The sequence below is a fragment of the Dendrobates tinctorius genome, unplaced genomic scaffold, assembly GCF_039654945.1.
Source record: "Dendrobates tinctorius isolate UK_male_01 unplaced genomic scaffold, ASM3965494v1 ptg000181l, whole genome shotgun sequence".
Classification (NCBI taxonomy): domain Eukaryota; kingdom Metazoa; phylum Chordata; class Amphibia; order Anura; family Dendrobatidae; genus Dendrobates; species Dendrobates tinctorius.
Window position 1 is genome coordinate 12,192,965 of NW_027361848.1, and position 14,600 is coordinate 12,207,564.

The 14,600-nt window shown below is 47.9% G+C and overlaps 2 protein-coding genes across 8 annotated transcripts in view; both read right to left on the reverse strand.

The window, feature by feature from the left end:
* Positions 1-14,600, reverse strand: part of TMEM181 (transmembrane protein 181) — a 527,451-nt gene that overhangs the window by 29,198 nt on the left and 483,653 nt on the right. For 6 of the 7 annotated variants that reach the window (XM_073551880.1, XM_073551883.1, XM_073551881.1 and 3 more), the window contains 3 exons: positions 10,608-10,659; positions 7,253-7,335; positions 6,948-7,037 (listed from right to left, as the gene is read on the reverse strand). The exons of the other annotated variant lie outside the window; for it this stretch is intronic. In XM_073551880.1, coding sequence (XP_073407981.1) covers positions 6,948-7,037; positions 7,253-7,335; positions 10,608-10,659 — 225 coding nt within the window. The remainder of the gene's footprint in view (positions 1-6,947; positions 7,038-7,252; positions 7,336-10,607; positions 10,660-14,600) is intronic. 7 annotated transcript variants of the gene reach the window in all.
* On the reverse strand, positions 7,344-10,595 carry LOC141054965 (uncharacterized). The gene has a single exon (XM_073551879.1). It carries the CDS (start codon positions 10,034-10,036, stop codon positions 8,270-8,272), a length of 1,767 nt encoding a protein of 588 aa, XP_073407980.1. The 5' UTR covers positions 10,037-10,595; the 3' UTR covers positions 7,344-8,269.

Consider the following 14,600-nt stretch of genomic DNA (forward strand, 5'->3'; position numbering starts at 1 on the left):
GGGTATACAAAGAGCTGTGTGGGCTCTTACAGTATTTATATCTCTGCATACTTTATTCTGCTTAATATTAAGTGATAGATTTATATTAATAGTAATAATTGTGTTAATATTAATATTGAGAAGAATTTCAGCTTATTGTTTCAGCCCTCCACAACTACCACGGTTAGAGTTGAGCGAATTTATTCAGGTTCCCTCTTATTCAGCAAGCTATAGTGCTAACCGAATAAGCTGCAGAGGGAACCCTGATTCCTGGATTGTGCCAGCTGATCAGCGCCACAACTGCATGTGACGCGGCCATGTCACAGCACATGCATGGAGAGCCCAACAAACTGGCTCTCCATGCATGTGCTGTGACACAGTTGTGACATGTCCAGCTGGTGCGATCCAGGAAGCCTGGTTCCGAACCCGAACAAATTTGCTTAACTCTATTCACGGTCTCTCATGAGACCCCTCAGGAATCATAGAATCATAGAATCGTAGAGTTGGAAGGGACCTCCTGGGCCATCTGGTCCAACCCCCTGCTCAAAGCAGGATTCGCTAAATCATCCCAGTCAGATGTCTGTCCAGCCTCTGTTTGAAGACTTCCATTGAAGGAGAACTCACCACTTCTCGTGGCAGCCTGTTCCACTCATTGATCACTCTAACTGTCAAAAAGTTTTTTCTAATATCTAATCTGTGTCTCCTCCCATTCAGTTTCATCCCATTGCTTCTAGTCTTTCCTTGTGCAAATGAGAATAAAGTTGATCCTTCTACAATGTGACAGCCCTTTAGATATTTGTAGACAGCTATTAAGTCTCCTCTCAGTCTTCTCTTTTGCAAACTAAACATTCCCAAATCCTGCAACCTTTCCTCATAAGACAGGGTTTGCAGACCGGTCACCATTCTGGTCGCTCTTTTCTGAACTTGCTCCAGTTTGTTGATGTCTTTTTTAAAATGTGGTGCCCAAAACTGGACACAATATTCCAGATGAGGTCTGACCAAAGAGGAGTAGAGGGAAATAATGACTTCACGAGATCTAGACTGTATGCTTCTGTTAATACATCCTAGAATTGCATTTGCCTTTTTTGCTGCTGCATCACACTGTTGACTCATATTCAGTCTGTGATCTATTAGTATACCCAAGTCTTTTTCACATGTGCTGCCATTTAGCCCTATTCCTCCCATTCTATATTTGCTTTTTTCATTTTTATTGCCCAGATGTAGTACTTTGCATTTCTCCCTGTTAAAAACCATTCTGTTAGTTGCTGCCCACTTCTCCAGTTTATTTAAATCTTTTTGAATCCTCTCTCTCTCTTCTCTAGTATTAGCTATCCCTCCTAGCTTTGTGTCATCAGCAAACTTAATCAGTTTACCCTCAATTCCTTCATCTAAATCGTTGATAAAGATGTTGAACAATACAGGGCCCAGGACAGAGCCCTGTGGTACCCCGCTTGAGACATTCATCCAACTGGATGTGCAGCCATTTACGACCACTCTTTGGGTCCGATCACTAAGCCAGTTATGAATCCACCTAACAGTTGCCTTGTCCATTCCATACTTAGTCATTTTTTCAATAAGGATTGTATGAGAGACTTCGTCAAATGCTTTGCTGAAGTCAAGATATACTATATCTACAGCATTTCCTTGATCCACCCAATCAGTGATACCGTCATAGAAGGAAATTAAGTTAGTCTGACATGACTTATTAGTTTAGGAAAATTCATTGCCCACCCTTGGTCTGGAGAATTCATAGGTTCAAGACATTTAATGCAATATAGTTAATGAGCAGCTATTTTTATATGTCAGGCAAAGGGTGAGCTGTGCTTTAATATCTGCAGTCAGGAGGAATGTTGAAAGGATTTATCAGATTATTGCAGTGGGCAATTGGTCATTATCATCAGGAGTTCCCAAATGGCAGCTGCATGAGAAATGCTGGCCATTTAGATAAAATGCGGACCATGTAACACATTGATAAAATAGGAAGAAGGGAGCTAGACTCTGTGTTTTTGCAGCACTTCTCACTGGGTCATGAAGAAGGGGTGCCAAGTAATGACCTATCTTATGTAACAATCATATGCTGTAAATGACTAAATTAAAACTTATTGCTCTGAATATACTGATCTAATTCATATATCCAGACCAAACACAATTATATCTGTTACTAGATGGAGGCCCGATGCGAGGGCGGTAATGTCACGATGGGGGAAGGCTTTGCAGCGTTGAGAATCTCTCCCCCCATGTGCTCACAGACCTAACCACTCTCTCTTTCCCCATGTGCTGACTTCTCCCGTCTCTGCTCTCTTCTTTGACCCGTCTTCCCCATGTGCTATCTACCTTTTCTGCTGTCTCTCTCCTTCCTGTACTGTGTTCTTACCTCATGTGCTGTCCCGTTTGAGCTGTCTCCCCCCTGTGCTCTGTCTCTCTCACCCCTGTGTCTGACCGTGTACAGTACATACCACAGCTCCTGGGCAGAGGAGGAAGCAAAATACAATACTGACATTACATCAGGAGATCGCAGAGGATACATTTGGTGTGATAAAAAAATTTTTCGAAAACAGTCAGTGAAATATTTTATGTACATGTATTCCCTTAAAACACTTTATTAATAATAGAGATATTATAAAAAACACCTATTCCCGTGAGAAACATGGATCAAAATTCCACAAAAATAGACAAAAAATAGACCTTATAAAGCCCTACACAAGGACTACAATAACCTATCTGCACACCTTCCTATCCGTGGAGGTTGGCACCCTAGAAGATACGATTGTTTGGCGCCCCCACTCAACATTGTCTAACCCTATCTCACCCTAAATAAACAGGTGGGAAAACAATCTTGAATAGAAAAGGGGTGAAGGAAGGGAAATGCAGAGAAACCTATTGGTAGGAAGATAGCATTTCATATTCAATCCACATAAAGGGCTCCCGTATACAGGCTATTGAGCCTAATGATACTGAATATATGCTACCCAATAAAAGATCACTTTGCACAGATATAAAATGTGATCAAAAAGTACAAAATGTATATTGCCACAAGTAGTGACAAGCATAACCCCATGCAGTAATGAATATATACACCAAACATACGGTGCTGATAGAAAATGACCTAATTTTGGACATTAAAACTCCAATAGATTAAACCATAATATGCACCACATGGTGGTTACTTATCATATGAAGTCGCCTCGACATTTTCCCGGTGTAGCGGTTCATCAGGAGGCCTAGAACTTTAGTACCACAGATGCTGGATATACTCTATGATGCCTCAGATACCATGATGAAAAAGGCATAGAGGCGGTCTCAAAAAGGCGGACTTAAATAACCCCCATAATGAATGCAAACAATGTGCCTGAGCGCCCAATCAGCATAACTCACAAGCAACACGGTCACAGGAAGTACCTCTAGCTTACGTAACCAATCACCAATCGCTTTTGAGGTATAAGATCACTCTGCGTTCCATCTGTAATTAGCGTGCGTGTCAAATCAAATGCGCATGTCCGGAAATGACACACCATAATCTCCTCCTCTGCATCGACAAAGGCACAGACCCAGCGCGCCAGCCTCCACATGCGCAGGCGCACAGCCCATATCAGTAAGGCGCACTGAATCAACTGCGCATGCCCGGAGTAGATACATTCAGGGTTACCACGGCGCATTTCTCAGATTCAATCCCACACAACGCGCCCGCATCAATGTGCGCAATCATGCGACTCCGGCGCAGGAACAAAAAAACACGTCTATAGTTATTTCAACGAATGATGCCCATGTGAAGAAGCGCCACGAATGAATAACCCCTATATGAACAAACAAATAAGCAGAAAGGGATCATTCAATAGCAAACATCAAACCGTTAAGCAATAGTTATGCAAGCTTTAATCGAAAACTGAACAAAAATGGACGTAAAAAATGATACTAAAGCTCATAATAGGGCTATTGTAATAAAACACTACATACAATAGGCTAGCTAAACCCTTTCAACAAAACCCAAATCAGTTTAAAAGAGAAAACAGGAGGAATACTGACACCAAAAAATAAGAATGACTCTTATAAAAAACACGTGCATGAAAGACATTCATTGAGGCCTATAGGGGAGAGAGATTGGAGCCTATAAATCCATTCTGTTTCTCTCCTTTGTATAATTTTATCCAAGTCCCCCCCTCGGGGTTTTGGTCTGACCAACTCTATCATCCCAAAAGTAATCTCCTTTAGGGTATGTGCACACACTGCAGATTCACCTGCGGGTTTTTTCCCGCGGAACCGCAGGTAAAACCGCAGGTAAAGTGACCTGCGGTTTTGCTGCGGTTTGGCCTGCGGTTTGACACCTGGACAATGGAATAGGTGGCAAACCGCAGCAGAATCCGCAGAAACAATTGACATGCTGCGGAAGAAAAACTGCAGCTTTTCCGCAGGTAAAAAACCGCAGCGTGAGCACTGCGGTTTTGAAAACCCATAGGCTAACATGGTAAATTACCATGTCTGCGGAACTGCTGCAGTTCTGCAGGGCCAAAACCGCAGCGTGTGCACATACCCTAAGGCAAGGGTCCCCAACCACCGGTCCGCGGCCCAGCACCGGGCCGCTGCAGTGCCCTTGCCGGTCCGCGGACACAAGGGGAGCCAGGGGCGGTCAGTGGCGTAGCGGGGGCCAGGGAGCGATCCAAGCAGCTCCGCTGCCTGCAAGAGGGAATAGCAGAAGCGGAGCTGCAAGGACCCGTCCAGCTTCCTGCCCGCCGCCCACGCTTCCTGTCTCTGACTGACACAGAGAGGAGCGCGGCCGCTGCTGTGTCAGAGCGAGGAAGCGTGGGCGATGCTGCGGACAGGTGAGAGGAGAGAGGTGGTGTCTGTGTGTATGTATAATGTGTGTGTGTATGTATGTCTGTCTGTGTGTGTACATGTATGTCTGTGTGTGTGTGTGTTTGTGTAGGTGGAGCCTGGCCCTGGAGGAGATGGGGACATGAGGAGAAGACCGTGATGGGGAGAGAAGGCCATGAGGGGGTAATGGGAGAAGGCCGTGATGGAGAGACGTCAGTGATGGGGTGAAGGCAATGATGGAGAGAAGGGAGTGATGGGGTGAAGGCAATGATGGGGAGAAGGGAGTGATGGGGTGAAGGCAATGATGGGGAGAAGGGAGTGATGGGGTGAAGGCAATGATGGAGAGACGGCAGTGATGGGGTGAAGGCAATGTTGGAGAGACGGCAGTGATGGGGTGAAGGCAATGATGGGGAGAAGGGAGTGATGGGGTGAAGGCAATGATGGGGAGAAGGGGGTGATGTAGCACTCATTCAAAACCTATGGTGAGTTGAGTCACATTATAAATGTTATTTAATTATAAGTATGCACTGCTACACTACAACCGCGTCCATAGCCCCGCCCCCTTATGACCAAAGCCCCGCCCCTGCCACACCTCCATCCCCGCCCTGCCGGGCCATGGAAGAATGGTCTTGCTTGAAACCGGTCCCTGGTGCAGAAAATGTTGGGGACCACTGCCCTAAGGGATCCACCATGAACCTCATTCATATGTCAGGCGATGGGTGTATCTCTTTTGTTTCTGATGTCATTTAGATGCTCACCCATTCTTATCCTAAGCTCTCTAATGGTTTTACCAACATAGTCAAGAGGGCATGTGCATGTTGCTTTATAGACCATGCCGAAGGACCTGCAATTACCGAAATCCCTAATGAAATAAACCTTGGCATCCACTGAGCTACAGAATGTTTTAGATTGAGACATGACCCCACACCTAGAGCAATTGCCGCATTTATAAAAACCTTGCGGTCTTCGATCCAGCTACGTGCCTTCCTTTTTTGGTCTTTGATAAAAACTGTGGACCAGACGATCCCCAAGAGATCTACCACTCCTATAGGTAATACTTGGCTTAGGGGCAATAATGTCCTTCAAATGAAATATTTTACCTCACAAAATGAATCCTCTGTGATCCCCTGCTGTAATGTCAGTATTGTCTTTCGCTTCCTCCCCTGTCCAGGAGATGTGGTATGCTCCGTACACAGTCAGACACAGACAATTTTTAAAATGAATTTTTGTTCGTGGAAAACGCCTTTAATGTGACCGGCTTCCTCTGCCTGTAGACACGTCGCGCATCTGCCGCCAGGATCAGCCGAAAAATTCACTGCGCTTGCGCGTAATTTGTGCAGGTGCAGTGCAGCAGTGTTCTGCTGATTGTACCGCGCATGAGGCTGCGTGAGTGTGTGAGAGTGTGTGTGAGAGTGTGCGAATGGGAGTGTGGTGCGTACGGCGTACAGAGTGTGTGTTGCGCATGGCATATAGAGGGTGTGTGTGTGTGGTGCGACGGTGTTCCACTGGTGGTACCACGCAATAGGTTGGTACAAGCAGCAGATTGCATATTGAGACACCCATCACTTGGGTGATCTAATATGGCGGTCGGTGAAATTCCTCCGCTTGGAATTCTAGGATACAATGACATCTGGACTAGAGATGAGCGACTTTGCCTTTTTTAGGGTCAAGTCGGGTTTCATGAAACCCGACTTTCTCAAAAGTCGAGTCGAACGAAATCAGCCGACTATCAGGAAAAGTCGGAGGTCCGACTGAAACACGAAACCCAATGCAAGTCAATGGGGAAGCAAAGTCAGCAGGGAGTGGAGGACAGTAAACACACCTACATGCCGGATCGCTTTTTTAAAGTGCGCGAAAACTCTGTCTTCCCGGACGCTGCACATGTCATCTCTTTGCCCACAGTGTGCGTCCTTGCTCATTGGCTGAGAAAAGGCGCCTGCAAGCATTATGGGAAACGCGACTTTGGCGCTCGGGTCGACGACCGCATGGCCGACCTCACGCTATGGTCGGGTTTCGCTCGGCGAAACCCGACTTTGGCGAAAGTCTGGGATTTTTGAATCTGACCGACCTGTTTCGCTCAACTCTAATCTGGACAGAACAGGAAATGAAAATATTACAAGGCAATTACATAAATAGATTCTATATTGGCCAATACTTACCATACAAAGCATTTTTAGATGGAGAATACACAAACGCTAAGGTGTAGAGATAGAAGTTCAAAAGGCCATAAAATGATAAAAACTCGGCTGGTGTAATTGATTAAGGAGGAATGGAATAAAAGAAGTATTAGCAAGTTTACAAGTGCAGCTGCATTAGCTCGCTGGCCGCTGCAAACAGCAACATTACATCCACACAATACAGTTCTGCAGCTTCGACTTGTTATGTAGTAATAGTCGTGCTACATGTAAATCAGGACACAGTTACAACACACAGGACAGATGACATCATCAGAAATAAAGGATATAATTTTGATAATGTGTAGTCAGCTCAGCGACAAAATTGTCTTGTAATACTTGGGACCCAAATCTTAAATACAGGATGACAATGCTGAAAGACAGAAATGTATTAGTTTGTAAATCTAGGAGTGGGAAACAGAGTGCACTATATGGTGATTCCCTATGGAGGGAGAGTAGGAGAGTGCTGGTTACACTCACCTCGTGGAGTAGAGACAGGCACAACTCCTATGTAGGCATGAAGAAAAATAGCTGCTGCTGCCGCCCTGTGGTTGGTGGAGAAATCCTCCAGGGGATATTGGATTCAGTTGGAAACACACGTAGGTGAGTTGCGCTGCTGGAGTGGATCAATTCTCCGGAAAACAGGATGAGGAAAAGGCTTCTCATTCACAATGTGTTTCAACCCCGTTCAGTACATTTTGTTGTTTTTTTCATTTGAAAAAGACGCCGGTATGGTGTTGAAACGTGTTGTGAATAAAAAGACTTTTCCTCATCATCATTTCTTAAGAATTGATTCACTCCAGCAGCGCAGCACACCCATATGTTTATCCAACTGGATCGAGAAATTTATTAGTGCCACATCTACAACCCTTATTCAAGGCAGAACTTTTACTGTTAATTGGTTTTTAGATGAATCCTGTCAACAATTAAGCCATTTTGCTAGAATCTTTATAAAGCAGTGGTGGCGAACCTATGGCACGCGTGCCAGAGGGAGAACACATGCCATTACCTCAGCACTAGTGCAGTTCCATGCCTGGCGGATGAGGAGCCCAGGGACGCCAGCCCCTACCTCAGCTAGACGTGCATCTAGGACGCACATCCAACTGGAGAGTATTGCAATGCACGAACTTGCCAGGTTCGTGCACCGCCATACATGCTGGACATTGGCGTACACATGCCTGGGTGCATGGCAGCGACGTCATGCACCCCCCCCCGGTCGCTGAAGTCAGCTGACAGCTTCAAAAGACAACACAGTAGGCGAGAAGGAAGGTGAGTAGCACTGTTTATTGTGTTTTATGCATCTTTTTCTATGCGTTACTATTCGGCAGGATGGGGGACAAATACCAGGATGGGGGAGAATATACCATGATGAAGGGCATATAAAATGATGGGGGAGACATACACAATAATGGGGGAGACATACACAATAATGGGGGAGACACACACACACAAAGATGGGGGACACATACACAAGGATGGGGGACACATACACAAGGATGGGGGACACATACACAAGGATGGGGCACACACACACAAGGATGGAGCACACACACACAAGGATGGGGCACACACACACAAGGATGGGGGGCACACACACACAAAGGATGGGGCACACACACAAGGATGGGGCACACACACAAGGATGGGGAACACACACACAAGGATGGGGAACACACACACAAGGATGGGGCACACACACACAAGGATGGGGCACACACACACAAGGATGGGGCACACACACAAGGATGGGGCACACACACACAAGGATGGGGCACACACACAAGGATGGGGCACACACACAAGGATGGGGCACACACACACAAGGATGGGGCACACACACAAGGATGGGGCACACACACAAGGATGGGGCACACACACAAGGATGGGGCACACACACACAAGGATGGGGCACACACACACAAGGATGAGGCAAACACACACAAGGATGGGGCAAACACACACAAGGATGGGGCACACACACAAGGATGGGGCACACACACAAGGATGGGGCACACACACAAGGATGGGGCACACACAAGGATGGGGGACACACAAGGATGGGGGACACAAGGATGGGGAACACACACAAGGATGGGGAACACACACAAGGACGGGGAACACACACAAGGACGGGGAACACACACAAGGATGGGGAACACACACAAGGATGGGGAACACACACAAGGATGGGGAACACACACAAGGATGGGGAACACACACAAGGATGGGGAACACACAAGGACGGGGAACACACAAGGACGGGGAACACACACAAGGATGGGGAACACACAAGGATGGGGAACACACACAAGGATGGGGAACACACACAAGGATGGGGAACACACACAAGGACGGGGAACACACACAAGGACGGGGAACACACACAAGGACAGGGAACACACACAAGGACGGGGAACACACACAAGGATGGGGAACACACACAAGGATGGGGAACACACACAAGGATGGGGAACACACAAGGACGGGGAACACACACAAGGACGGGGAACACACACAAGGATGGGGAACACACAAGGATGGGGAACACACAAGGATGGGGAACACACAAGGCTGGGGGACACACAAGGCTGGGGAACACACAAGGCTGGGGGACACACAAGGATGGGGGACACACAAGGATGGGGGACACACAAGGATGGGGGACACACAAGGATGGGGGAAACACAAGGCTGGGGGACACACAAGGCTGGGGGACACAAGGCTGGGGGACACACAAGGATGGGGAACACACAAGGATGGAGAACACACAAGGATGGAGAACACACAAGGATGGGGAACACACAAGGATGGGGAACACACAAGGATGGGGAACACAAGGATGGGGAACACAAGGATGGGGAACACACACAAGGATGGGGAACACACAAGGATAGGGCGCACACACAAGGATGGGGCACACACACAAGGATGGGGCACACACAAGGATGGGGGACACAAGCATGGGGGACACACAAGGATGGGGGACACACAAGGATGGGGGACACACAAGGATGGGGGGAGAACATACATGGATTGAGAGAAGCATATACATGGATTGAGAGGAGCATATACATGACGTCTCGGCACGTTGCAATAAACAAGTGGTTTTAAGTTGCAGTTTGAGCAATGGGTCTCTAAAAGGTTCGCCATCACTGGTATAGAGTATGCTTATTAATATCTCGCAATAATCTCAAAGCATTAATTATAACCTACCGTAACGTGTAATACCAATAAAGAAGATGCTTAAAGAGGTTGTCCACCATTGCGGACAAATAATCCATACAGTGTCCCACAGAAAATAAAAACAACAGTTTTCATTGGCTATGGGACACCAAATTGATTGAGTAGTGGAAAACCCATCTAAAAATGATGTGAGATTAGAAATAAGGAAGAACCAGTGTCCATTGGTCATGTCTGGCACTGCAGTTCAGTGAATAAATGAGCCAAGTAATTAGATTTCTTGTGAAAATCTGTTCAGGAAAAAAATGTCTGTGAAAGCGTAAGCAAAAAGGTTCCCAGGTGAGTAATGAGAACTCCTGCACACTCCTAAATAAGTTGGATGTTACAGAGTTATCCACCAGGAGAATATGACATTACTTCCATGATGCATTTTCATTTTCTTTATATGTCCTATTACTGACATACCTGATAACAAGCACTAAAAACGTCAAAGCCGTAAGGAACTTTAACCGTAGATCTGAAAGAAACATCACAAGCCATTACCAAATCCACATAATAGTAATTCATATTACACAGTATATAGTTCACATCGGTAACAATACTGATATTGCTGGCTCTGTCGAAAGCCAAATACACGTCGGCAAAACAGGGACCTTGCTCGGATTACAATACATGGCCCGATCAGGGGGTCTCCGGACATGAAATAACTGCCTATATGCCTATGGGCCAAATATATCCGGTCAGGAGACCCACCACTTGGGCTTGGCAATGAGAACCAAGCACGTACCTTATTTCACAAACATGTAGGAAGGAGGGGTTTGGGTTCCTGGAGAACTGGGCCAACATCTCAGTTGGCTACAGGTTCTATGGTAGGGACGGGCTGCACCTCAATGGGGAGGGTGCTGCTGTGCGGGATATGGATGTTTCACCCCCAGCAGTTCGCCCCCAGGTACATTTCGCCCCCGCACATTTTGTCCCCAGCATTTGGCCCCCAGGATGTTTCGTCCCCGCACATATCACCCCCAGCAGTTCGCCCCTGGATGTTTGTACCGTTTTGCCCCCAGAATTTTGTGTTTGGATATTTCACCAGTTTGTCCTTGTGGTTCATGAATTCCCGTCCGTCATCAATCCACATGTCACAAAAGTATTGTACAGAGTGCTGCACTTTTGTGACATGTTAAGTCAACTGTTTCCATCTGTAAACCTCACAACTGATTGCATTATAGAGTCAGAGCATTTTGCCCGCAATTTTAACAAATTTTCCAAAATGTTTCTAAAACGTTTTTGTGTTACAAAAACATAACACGAAAAAAATAAACGGATTAAAAACATGGATTTTTGTGATAACTCACCGTAAAATCCTTTTCTCCGAGACGCTCATTGGGGAAAACAGGTACTGTGGGTGCATCCTACTGCCGCCTGGAGGCTGACCCTAAGTGAAAAAAGAGGTTAGCTCCTCCTCCGCCGTGTACACCCTCGCCCCGATTGCGGGTGGAAACCAGTTTGGTGCAAAAGCAGTAAGAGATCAAACAAAAATCAGACATCAACCTTGATGCAGGTAACAAAATGTCTAGAAAATAGCCACCCTAATTTCATACAGAAAGCAAATTAAATAACCAGAAGCCAACTTGGCTAACAGGGTGGGTGCTGTGTCCCCCAATGAGCGTCTCGGAGAAAAGGATTTTATGGTGAGTTATCACAAAAATCCATGTTTCTCCTTCGTCTCACTGGGGGACACAGGTACTGTGGGACGTCTTAAAGCAGTCCCTGGGTGGGAAGTTGACTCATCGATCCAAGCTACATGCACCTCTTGTCTAAAGGTGCGCCACCGCTACTTGGAGAATCATTCTACCCAGACTCGCATCCGCCGAAGCCGAAGTATGGACATTGTAATGTTTAGTAAACGTGTGCAGGCTGGACCAGGTTGCTGCCTTGCAAACTTGTTCTGCCGAAGCCTGGTGTCGAAGAGCCCAAGAGGCGCCCACTGCCCGAGTAGAGTGTGCTCTGATCCCTGCCGGAATCGGCGCACCTCTGACGCGGTAGGACTCCTGAATAAGCAAACGAATCCATCTGGCTATGGTCGATTTTGAGGCAGCGAGCGAACAGCGCGTCTGACTGACGAAAGGGTGCCGTCCACGACACGTACCTACTGAGAGCTCTCACCAGGTCCAACGTATGAAGAGCCTTTTCCACACGGTGCACCGGTGCTGGACAGAAAGAGGGCAAGACAATATCCTCATTAATATGAAACGAGGAAACGACCTTTGGTAAAAAAAGGAGGAGCTGGTCTAAGAACCACCTTGTCTTTGTAAAAGGTCAGGAACGGGGCTCGGCAAGATAACGCTGCCAGCTCCGAAACCCTCGTGATTGATGTTATTGCTACCAGAAACACCACCATCCAGGAAAGGTATGACAAAGACATCCTGTAGCGGCTCAAATGGAGCTTCCTGTAGAACACTTAGGACCAGGTTAAGGTCCCAGGCATCCACAGGTGCCTTATAAGGAGGTAATAAGTGGGAGACCCACCTGGATGAAAGTCTTAACCTGCAAGTTGGTAGCAATCCTGCGCTGAAAAAGGACGGATAAAGCCGATATCTGTCTCCTGAGAGAACTGGGGGCCAAGCCTGAGTCTAAACCAGACTGGAGAAAAGCCAAGATATTAGGGATGGAGAATCTCAGTGGCGAACAACCGTTGCCCCGACACCATGCAAAGAAGACCTTCCAGGTGTGGTGGTAAACTCGTGCCGAGGTAGGCTTTCGGGCGCTAACCATGGTAGCAACCACCTTACGCCCGAACCCCGCCTGCATCAGAACCCAGGATTTAATGGCCAAGCCGTCAAACACAGGGCCCCTGAGTTCGGGTGGCAGATCGGCCCCTGAGAAAGTAGATCTTGGCGCTTTGGCAGTCGTCATGGCACGTCGACGAGCAGCTGCACTAGATCTGCGTACCACGCCCGACGAGGCCAGTCTGGGGCCAGCAGAATCACTGGCACCCCTTCTGCCTTGATCTTCTTGATGACCCTCGAAAGTAGAGGCAGCGGGGGAAATAGGTATGGGAGGTGAAACTGATTCCATAGCAGAACCAGCGCATCCACGGCGATTGCCTGCGGGTCCCGGGACCACGTGACGAACATGGACACCTTGGCGTTCACCCTGGACGCCATCAGATCCACATCTGGTGTTCCCCACCGTTGGCAAATCTGCTGAAAAACCTCTGGGTGAAGTTACCATTCCCAGACGCAAGACCCTGCCGGCTCAGGAAGTTTGCCGCCCAGTTTTCTACCCCCCGGGATGTGGACCGCCTATATCAGCGAGCGGTTCCTCTCGGCCCAGAGAAGCACGTGCCCTACTTCGCGCATGGTTGTCCTGCTGCGGGTGCCTCCCTGGTGATTTATGTAAGCCACCGCTGTGGCGTTGTCCGACTGAATCCGGACGTAGCGGCCTGCTAGAAGGTGATGGAATCGATGCAGAGTCAGCCGGATCGCCCGTATCTCCAACAAGTTGATCGGGAGGCGTGCCTCCTGAGGCGACCACCGTTCCTGGGTCGTGTGGTGGCGAAAAGCCGCTCCCCAGCTGAGAAGGCTGGCGTTGGTTGTGCCCACCAGCCACTGATCTGGGGGAAAAGGTTACCCCTGAAGGGAGGAACGGATTGTCCACCACTCTAATGACTGTCTGACCTGAGAGGACAACCGGCATCGATGATCGAGCGTGAATGGGTTTTTGTCCCAGGCTGACAAGAGGGCGTGCTGCAGGGGACGCAGATGAAACTGGGCAAACGGGATCACTTCCATCACTGCCACCATTTTCCCCAGAATCCTCATGCCGAAACGGATGGTGTGAGGGACTGGTTGGCGTAATACTCGCACCCCCTGCCGGAGGGCTAGGGCCTTGTCTCGAGGGAGACTTACCAACCCTCGGCAAGTGTCGAAGGTCATCCTTAAAAAGGAAATTCTCTGAGCTGGAACCAGGGATGACTTCTTTACATTGACCAACCACCCTAAGCGGGCAAGAGTATCTAGCGTAATGCTGACACTTTCCTCGCATGCCTGCCTTGAAGGGGCCTTGACCAAGAGGTCGTCTAAGTAGGGGAATACGGCTATGCCCCGGGAGTGCAGGATGGCCATGGGGACTGCCATGACCTTTGTGAACACTCTGGGGGCAGTGGCTTGCCCGAAGGGCAGTGCTGCAAACTGAAAATGTAGACCGTTGATGACGAAGCGTAGAAACCTTTGATGCGGAGGGAAAATGAGGATATGTAGATAGGCATCCTGGATATCGATAGAGGCCAAGTACTCTCCCTGCCCCCATTGCCGCTATGACTGAACGGAGAGATTCCATCTGGAAATGTCTGATCCTGATAAATCTGTTCAGGAGCTTCAGATCCAAAATGGGCCTGACCGGCCCGTCCTTTTTGGGGACTGCAAACAGGTTGGAATAGAAGCGCTGCGTCTTCTCGTT

Excerpts from the sequence above, each read along its gene's own strand:
- LOC141054965 (XM_073551879.1), bottom strand. The coding sequence starts at position 10,036 with ATGTATATGCTCCTCTCAATCCATGTATATGCTTCTCTCAATCCATGT.